At 43.4% G+C, this 8,422-nt stretch overlaps 1 protein-coding gene and 2 non-coding genes across 3 annotated transcripts; all 3 read right to left on the reverse strand.

Annotated features, from left to right (window-relative positions):
• Positions 1-1,611: 1,611 nt before the first annotated feature.
• Positions 1,612-4,167, reverse strand: im:7152348 (uncharacterized protein LOC559250 homolog). The gene is made up of 4 exons (XM_053430949.1): positions 3,794-4,167; positions 2,702-3,199; positions 2,136-2,240; positions 1,612-2,045 (listed from the first exon to the last, which is right to left on the reverse strand). The coding sequence occupies exons 2-4, from the start codon at positions 3,046-3,048 to the stop codon at positions 2,000-2,002; spliced, it is 498 nt and encodes a 165-aa protein (XP_053286924.1). The 5' UTR covers positions 3,049-3,199; positions 3,794-4,167; the 3' UTR covers positions 1,612-1,999.
• Positions 4,168-4,258: 91 nt separating this feature from the next.
• On the reverse strand, positions 4,259-4,330 carry trnap-ugg (transfer RNA proline (anticodon UGG)). The gene has a single exon. It is a non-coding gene; the product is annotated as a tRNA-Pro (tRNA).
• Positions 4,331-8,184: 3,854 nt separating this feature from the next.
• Positions 8,185-8,256, reverse strand: trnap-cgg (transfer RNA proline (anticodon CGG)). The gene has a single exon. It is a non-coding gene; the product is annotated as a tRNA-Pro (tRNA).
• Between the last annotated feature and the right edge of the window lie 166 nt (positions 8,257-8,422).

Below are 8,422 nucleotides of genomic sequence, written 5' to 3' on the forward strand. Positions count from 1 at the left end.
AACACTGGGACTAACACAGTTGGAGTTTGTTTTCACTATGTTGCACTTTTAGTCTTCAGACTGCCTGTTTTGTAAGAACCCACAAGTACTCCAAGTATTTATATTTTCCTCCAGACACTCAGTCAGAGTATTACACCAACTTTAAAAGGAATGTACTGCTTGTTGTAATGGGCAGTGCCGAGCAAACTGTTGCACCATTGTTTTGATGCTGACATTAAATATGTTTGTGTCTCAGTCTAAAAACTGCCTCATTAGTCACCATGAGCAGTATGCAGTGGTGGAATGTAACTAAGTACAGTTATTCAAGAAATGTACTTGATATACAATCCTGAAATAATTGTACTTGATTGAGTATCCTATTTGATGCTACTTGATTCTTGTCCTCCACTTCATTTCGAAGGGAAGTAACCTTGTTTAACTCTAGAATCAAGTAGCATTATATAGGAATACCCAATCAAGCACATGTATCTCAAAGTTGTACTTAAAGTGTATTACTTGAGTAAATATACCTAACCACTGCAGGCTGGTCTGGTGACTAGCAAGGCAGTTAATAGACTGAGCCACAAACATATTTAATGGCAGCAGGATTTTCTGAAGTCTCCATCAAAACAATAGAGCACGACAGTCTGCTCAGTAATGCTTTCCTTTTAGAGAATGTGTCATCGTATTTGTTGTAGAGTATTTTAGATTTTTTACTTGTACTTGCTTTAATGCTCTAAACATGTCCTCTTCCAACGCCAACCTGCACCGGGAGTTGTTTCCGGTTCTTTTCCGCCCAGATCCCAGAGATCAACTGCACCAGGACAACATGAGGAGTCAGTAAAAACATTGCGAAACTGAAACTGGTCCTGTGACATCCTGACTCCACAGCCCTGTTTTTGTTTGTCTGCTCTCTGCTGGTGTCCAGACGGCAGCTGCTGCCAAACGCTGCTAATGGTGCCAGATCATTTAGAGGCTGGACTCAGCTCCATGCTCAGTCACTGGGATAAAACAGGGGAGTACACAGCCGGCCCTGAATGGCAAAGTAAGACTCTGTATATCTGACAGTTCAAACCGCCTGTCGAAACCAGTTCTCCACCAAACCAGCCTGACAGCTAACGGACTTCTCTCCCCTGCCACAGGCAAATAACAATGACCTTAATATGACTGAGACGCTCAGCACAATGAGACTTAATACCGACCTTACACTGAGATTTTAATCCGCTCCACACACATGGCGACAAACCCTCTTTTTCACATATGGTGCCACATGCAATTAAAGGCATGAAAGTGATCCAGTTTTCGAACATCTCCGAACGTGGAAAACCTGCCAGATGCTCGATGAATGCAGATTATAATCCACTTTCATGCCTCACTGATTCTTTTGTGACATGTTTTCTGTTGTGTATCGGCCCTGCAAAATTAATCGTCACATTAACCTATTCACAAATCTCCAAACTGGCGTCCCATATTTTGAGTCACTTAAATTGGTAATGTTCCATAAATGATATACAGTGTAAAGTGGAGAGGTGTCGCGTCCCTGCTTTGAGCTCATGATTCTTTTAAATCATCTCCCAGAGACACGTGGGACCATCTGCATTAATTAGTAAATAAGAATGCTGATAAAAAGTGTTCTTTCAAAAAATAGTTTTATTAAATACTTTTGCTACTTGCTATCATAAATAAAAAGAAAATGATGAGTTCTTTTCCGATGTCAAAGGGAACGTCCTCAGGAGACCATCTGCTGTGACGGGGTCTCAGGGGTCTCGGGGTGTCAGCCCCTCTGGGACAGCTGGACCAAATCCCACAGCACCAGCTGGGAGAATCAAGCCTAGAATAAATAATGCGGAGACAGGGGCGCCTTTGGCTGAGGACAAAACAACGTGTTGACAGGAACACAAATGGATCCTGTTCCTCATGGCCACAACTTTCCTTCCACTGACGAGGCTGAGTCAGGTCTTCAAGAGGCGTCTGATATCGTGAGAACGTGTCGGGTCACTCTCGGTCCAGCTCTTCTTCTTTAAAGTGTCTCTTCAGATGACAGTCTGCGCCAGGATTTCATTTCCCTTCAAAAAAAAGAGAGAAACAGAAATCAGCCCACAGTTGGAGACGATTCCTTTGCCATCGCAGCCATTTGGCACAAAGTTGTTACTTACACGTTGCTGCCGGGTACGATCCTCTCTCTGTGCTGCTTCGTCAAACTGAACTTCTTGAAGAATGCTGGTAATTTCAGCTTTGCTCTCGTGGAGCTCGAGGAAATGCTGGAAAAGTAAGAGTTTGTGTGTCAGGATGAATGTGGCACTGCCGAGCTGAGGTGCTAATGAGAAGCTTTGTGGACAAATGCACTGATTCACGTGGATGTGTGAATGACTCGGTATGAGTGGAACTGTTTTCTTTTTCAAATCGGGTTAAAGATTCTTCAAATTCAACACTGATTTTAAAGATATATGGTCACAACATGGTCACATTACTCTTCTCTCTACTGTGAAGCTAATAATAAGAAAGTAATAGGAAACAAGGGGGAGGTCAAAGGTCACACATTTTCTGTCTGATGTCTCTGTTCATGTGCAAAATAGTGACAAGAGAGAAGTAACAAAACAACAAGAGGGAAACAGAAAAATTATATCAGCAAACCTCTGTGTGTGTGTGTGTGTGTCTGTCTGTCTGTCTGTCTGTCTGTCTGTCTGTCTGTCTGTCTGTGTGTGTTAACAGTCATACCCACCATTCTGCTTGTAACGAGGCTTCTTGTTTGGCCTCTATCCGCTCCCCCTCAGCTTCCTGCCTCAGGCCGTCCTCTTCCTCCTCCACTTCCTCCTCCGTCTCCTCTATCTGCTCCCACAGCCTGCTGTTGACCCACAGAGCTTCCTGCAGGCTGAGGCCGCGGCCTATGCAGGTCACCCGGCGACACAGTGGGCAAGCCACGGTCAGCAGGCCGCTCCTGGTCTGTGACATCGTCTCCAGGCACAGCTCGCAGAAGGTGTGCCTGCAGTGGAGCACCCGGGGGACCCTGTCTGCCCGCGAGTACGCCGACAGGCAGACGCTGCACTCGCCGTCCTCGCACAGAACCATGGTCGAGCTGCAGAGGTGGACCAGAGGGTGAAGAGGCTGACTAAAACAAATCCTGATGATACTTCCAGTGTTTGGAAACACACTGTGATGATGATGATGATGATGATGATGATAAGGAGGAGGAGGAGGAAGATTCGCGAGTTTCTTCCCACTGTTAAATTACAATGTTGTTGAAATTATGATCACATGTGCTGTTGGATCAAGTACCTTCACACCAGTAACATTTAAAACAGACTTTTCTTTTTAATGTAGTTAATTTTCCCTTTTTTGAATTGGACAATAGAAGAATACAACTTCAAAAGTCGTTTACTTTCATTCACGAACTCGACACCAGGAAACCAAATGTTGTTGCATTTCCCACAGTGCAGCGGACAGAGATAAATAGTAAAATGAACATAAATAGATAGAAGATAGAACAATTGCTCACACAACACTGTAAATCTATTGCACATGAGGAAACTGAGTTTATTGTCGTATTGCAACGAGGTTGATTGCAGAAAAAATGTATAAACATATTTGTTTAGAATTCAAAATTAGGTGAGATTTTGAATATCGACAAAACTGAACTGGAAAGTCGAAAAACCTAAAAATTAATACATGGGTCCCCCGAGTTAACCATCATCCATTAGGATCACACAAGGTTGTATCATTTGAATACAGTGGAATAGAAAACAAACCAGAAACTCTCATTAATACACATGATGATAGAAGCTTGGATAGTTTTTATGAATAGAAGTGTACTCACAGTTTAAACCTGGTCCTCAGACGGTGTTAGAGACCTCTCCTTCCCACTGAGCTGTTCACTGTGGTGAAGACAGAGGGAACCGGCTCATCTGTCGCCTGCTGGGAGGGTCTGACTGTGTTTGGGGGCGGAACAGACTGTGTCTGTGTGTGTGTGTGTGTGTGTGTGTGTGTGTGTGTGTGTGTGTGTGTGTGTGATTGTGTGTGTATGATGCCCCAAACCCCCATGACACAACAGCTGTGGAGGCAGCCTTTCTCTCTTTGTTCAGTGTGTGGTGGCTGGCAGGTGGGGGGACGAAGGCAGGATGAAGACAAACAGTGATGATGCAGCCAGTGAACTCTCCTTATTCAAAATGTAAACCAAATAAAGAGCATTATTATTATCATTATTATTTTATGATACTAAAACGTGTCTTATACATGACGATAGGTCTAAATAATGGTCGATTAAGTTCAACAAGAAAAGAGTGGGCTCGTCCGGGATTTGAACCCGGGACCTCTCGCACCCAAAGCGAGAATCATACCCCTAGACCAACGAGCCATGCTGATGCAACGTTCTATTGGTTATAAGTAGGTACCCATGTATCTATTACTTCCTCCGTAGTTCTACTCCTGGTTTCTTCAGAGCTGCCAACTCTCACGCTTTCGCCGTGTGACAAACTCCAATTTCTCACGCAAATTGGAGTTGAAAAAAAATGGATCTTTGAAAATAAAAACTATTACTAAATCTATTTCAACGAGACCAGAAGAAAATTTTGGTGGTTGACTAAGTCACAATAATTTTTTTAAAACATCATCGTATCCGTGAAGTAGCAGGAGCGGTTGAGTGTGTGTGTCTGTGTGTGCTCCCAGATCCCAGATAGTGCACCGGTCCCGGGGCTACGCCCCCCGCCCCGCTCACTCGCTCAGAGAGACACTGTGAGATCAGAGCTCGTTCACGTGTAGGAGCCGCTCAGTGACTGACTGCTTCTTAACAGTGGAAACTACGGTGGCCCTGAAAGCTCAACGAACGGCAACTTAAGAAAACACATGCAAGTTGACAAAACACCAGCAAAGTAAAAAAACATCTTCATCAATTTCACAACACAACACAACACATTACAGCAACGCGCTGCAAAAAGAGAAAAGCGCTGCAAATACCGGAACGAGCTGCAAATAGAGAAACGCGCAGCAAATACCGTAATGCGTTGCAAAAAGCCAAACGCGCAGCAAGAAGCCAAACGCGCAGCAAGAAACCAAACGCGCAGCAAGAAGAGGCCACAACACAACGGAAGTGTTTCCAGGGGACAGCTAAAAGTGATGGACACTGCTGCCACAAAAACGTCCAATAATCACGTTAATAATATGAAAACTGATTCGTTAAGTTCAGCGTTCGCTAAACATATGCACAACATTGTACTGTACAGCCACTGCAGAGGGGCCGAAGAGCCGCGGGTGGCCGAACCCTGTGTGGAACCGAATTTCTATGGTGTATTGGACGTTTTTGTGGCAGCAGTGTCCATCACTTTTAGCTGTCCCCTGGAAACACTTCCGTTGTGTTGTGGCCTCTTCTTGCTGCGCGTTTGGTTTCTTGCTGCGCGTTTGGCTTCTTGCTGCGCGTTTGGCTTTTTGCAACGCGTTCCGGTATTTGCTGCGCTTTTCCCTTTTTGCAGCGCGTTGCTGTAATGTGTTGTGTTGTGTTGTGAAATTGATGAAGATGTTTTTTTACTTTGCTGGTGTTTTGTCAACTTGCATGTGTTTTCTTAAGTTGCCGTTCGTTGAGCTTTCAGGGCCACCGTAGTAAACAGTGAAAACAGAGTGTTTCTCTGGTCTCAGCTGCTCAGAGATCAGTGCCTCAGCTTCTTGCTCAGAGCAGAAGCAGCAGTTGGGTTTTACCGAGCTTCAGTATCTGTGTTCAAGTCCAGTCTTACCTGCTCTCGCTTTTTGTTTTAATATTTCGCTAACTAAAATATATATTTTTAAGCTATCAGGCTGCAGCTATATGTTTTTAATTAATTTCAAAAGAGCCTACTTCTTATTTCATACATTTTCCACAAATACAGGGAGGACTCAAATAGCCTTACATAGTTCTGTGTTTAATTTATTTCAAAGTAGGCCGACACTTGCCTGTGTATTTTCTTCTCCTCTTCATAAGTGTTTGGTGGTTTCCTTTTTTGTAACAGGTAAAAATAGCAATAAAATGTCAACAGTTTTCTTTTGTGTCGTTCTATAATTTCATAAATGCAACAAACTATAGTTTAGTATAGTATAACTTTATATAAAACTTTATTAGCTTTGTTATCAAATATGTTTTGCGGCTCCAGACAAATTGTATTTTGGGGAAGAGGGTCCATCGTATTGCTTAAAAAGGCTACTGTTTAAGCACTTTATTTGTTGCACTTTTTTGTTTGATGGAACGTGTGGTTGGAGGCTTTGAATAATGAAAAATATTTCTCCCTAAATAATCTTGTGTCATTTTTTGCTGAACATAAATCATTAACTGCGCTTAAGAATACAATTATTAACAATATAGGTTAGGTTTGAGTTAAGAATTAGTTGAATACCAATGTAGTACCAAATACCAATTTGTAATCAAAATGTCAATCAACCTACCTTGGTCAAATCTTAAACACAGGTCTATTAAGTAGGCTTTATTGTGGTACATAGACAGTCATTGAGGCACCACAATAGTTTCCTGGTTGAATGTTCAGCTCAAGTCTAGAAGGTCCTACAAGTCATGATCAGATGAACATGAGTCAGAATAAGTTCAGGTATTGCACATCTTTAGCATACCACCCAAAAATCCACTAGAATGCAGGAAATAACATCGACTTAAACCAACATTTCCTCATAGTAAAGCATTTCATCCCGTTTAGTGTGTAACACGTCAACACATCGCCGGTAAGCTACATTGAAAACACAAATAAACAACGAGTGCAGCAAGTACACTAGACAGTTCCTTCCTATACTTTTTTAACACCGTCCTGCCGGGTCGAGAGAGAGAGAGAGAGAGAGAGAGAGAGAGAGAGAGAGAGAGAGAGAGATACACTGAGCAGGTCTACTGGCCGCCAGTGATGCCGGTAACGCGCTACTTAGTAACGCGTTACTCTAATCTGACCACTTTTTTCAGTAACGAGAAATCTAACGCGTTACTATTTCCAAACCAGTAATCAGATTAAAGTTACTTGTCCAAGTCACCTTGCGTTACTATTTCGGTATTTGTGGTTAAACCACTGGGCACGTCCTGCGGCTGGGGGAGCAGTCGCCCCGTCACCCTCCTCTCCACGCCGCCGGAGGCTCGGTGTGCGGCACTCCTCGGCGTTTTTTTAGGGGGAGAGGTGCTCGTCCGCGATGCGGGGGCTTTCCTTCTAGTGGGCCGCGGGGCGGTGTCCGTCGGCGCTGCGGAAGGCGGGGACCGGTTGGAGGGGACCGGGTACGGCGGTCGGTGGCAGCGACTCTGGACGCGTGTCGGTCCCGTCTCGCGGATCACCTCAGCTACAGCGCCCGTTGGGGGAACCCTCCGTTCGCGCGGGGGGGGGGGGGGGGGGGGAACCTCCGGCGGTGTCTAATAAAGTTAGTGTTGGCCAAACCGGTTGTCATTTTTATGTTTAGGCGGCGGGGGTGTTGTCGGCAGCTGCTGAATGTAACTAATAAAGTAACTTGTAATCTAACTTAGTTACTTTTAAAATCAAGTAACTTGTAATCTAACTTAGTTACTTTTAAAATCAAGTAACTTGTAAAGTAACTAAGTTACTTTTTCAAAGTAACTATGGCAACACTGCTGGCCGCTCACCTAAACATCAGAGATTTCTCTGATCTCTGACCACTGACACTGTCTCCAATGCTTTCGATGAAGGCTCCCATCGATTCCCATAAAAGAAATCCCGCTGTTTTTCGCAATTTAAGAGCGAACCGTTTGGCGAAAGTCTTAGAATAGACAAGTCGCATCATTCCCGTTCAAGCTGCACGGTTTGATGTATGTTTTATGAACGTGCGACAAAATAAGCCGCAGAAGAAGGAATATGACATCACAGCTCCAGCTCGGACCGGATACTGATAATGATGCGACTATTCCATATATATTTCTAACTGCTCATAGTTCTTATATCTTACAATACCTGTTAATACTGTACTATTCCATATATATTAGTTACTGCTCATAGTTCTTATATCTTACAATACCTGTTAATACTGTTCTATTCCATATATATTTCTTACTGTACATATCTATTTATTTACATTCCACTTTAAATACGCACAATAGTCTGCACTTTAATGGCTTTTTTTTGCACTTCTGGTTAGATGCTAAACTGCATTGCGTTGTATTTGTACTTGTACTGTGCAATGACAATAAAGTTGAATCTAATCTAATCTAATCTACTGGCGCCTTTCATTCACTGAAAAGTCAAAAATAATGGGCTCGTCCGGGATTTGAACCCGGGACCTCTCGCACCCGAAGCGAGAATCATACCCCTAGACCAACGAGCCACGTGTGCAATTCAGCCAACACAACTATCTATATATAGTCATGACGATGGCCTAATTCTGTTGGATGTTAGAAAAATTGCACTATTAATAAAATGGTGGATACATAAGGAACGCGAGGGAATCAGCTATTATGGAGACAAGCTTCATAAACAAATACGTAACCACC

The sequence above is a fragment of the Pleuronectes platessa genome, chromosome 9 (genome assembly GCF_947347685.1).
Source record: "Pleuronectes platessa chromosome 9, fPlePla1.1, whole genome shotgun sequence".
Lineage (NCBI taxonomy): Eukaryota > Metazoa > Chordata > Actinopteri > Pleuronectiformes > Pleuronectidae > Pleuronectes > Pleuronectes platessa.

What these genes read in the sequence shown, in the direction of transcription:
- im:7152348 (XM_053430949.1), bottom strand. Translation starts at nt 3,048, where the DNA reads ATGGTTCTGTGCGAGGACGGCGAGTGCAGCGTCTGCCTGTCGGCGTAC. An exon ending in GCCTCGTTACAAGCAGAATG is followed by an intron (nt 2,241 to 2,701) that starts GTGGGTATGACT and finishes TTACTTTTCCAG; the next exon opens with CATTTCCTCGAGCTCCACGA. An exon ending in ATCGTACCCGGCAGCAACGT is followed by an intron (nt 2,046 to 2,135) that starts GTAAGTAACAAC and finishes TTTTTTTTGAAG; the next exon opens with GGAAATGAAATCCTGGCGCA.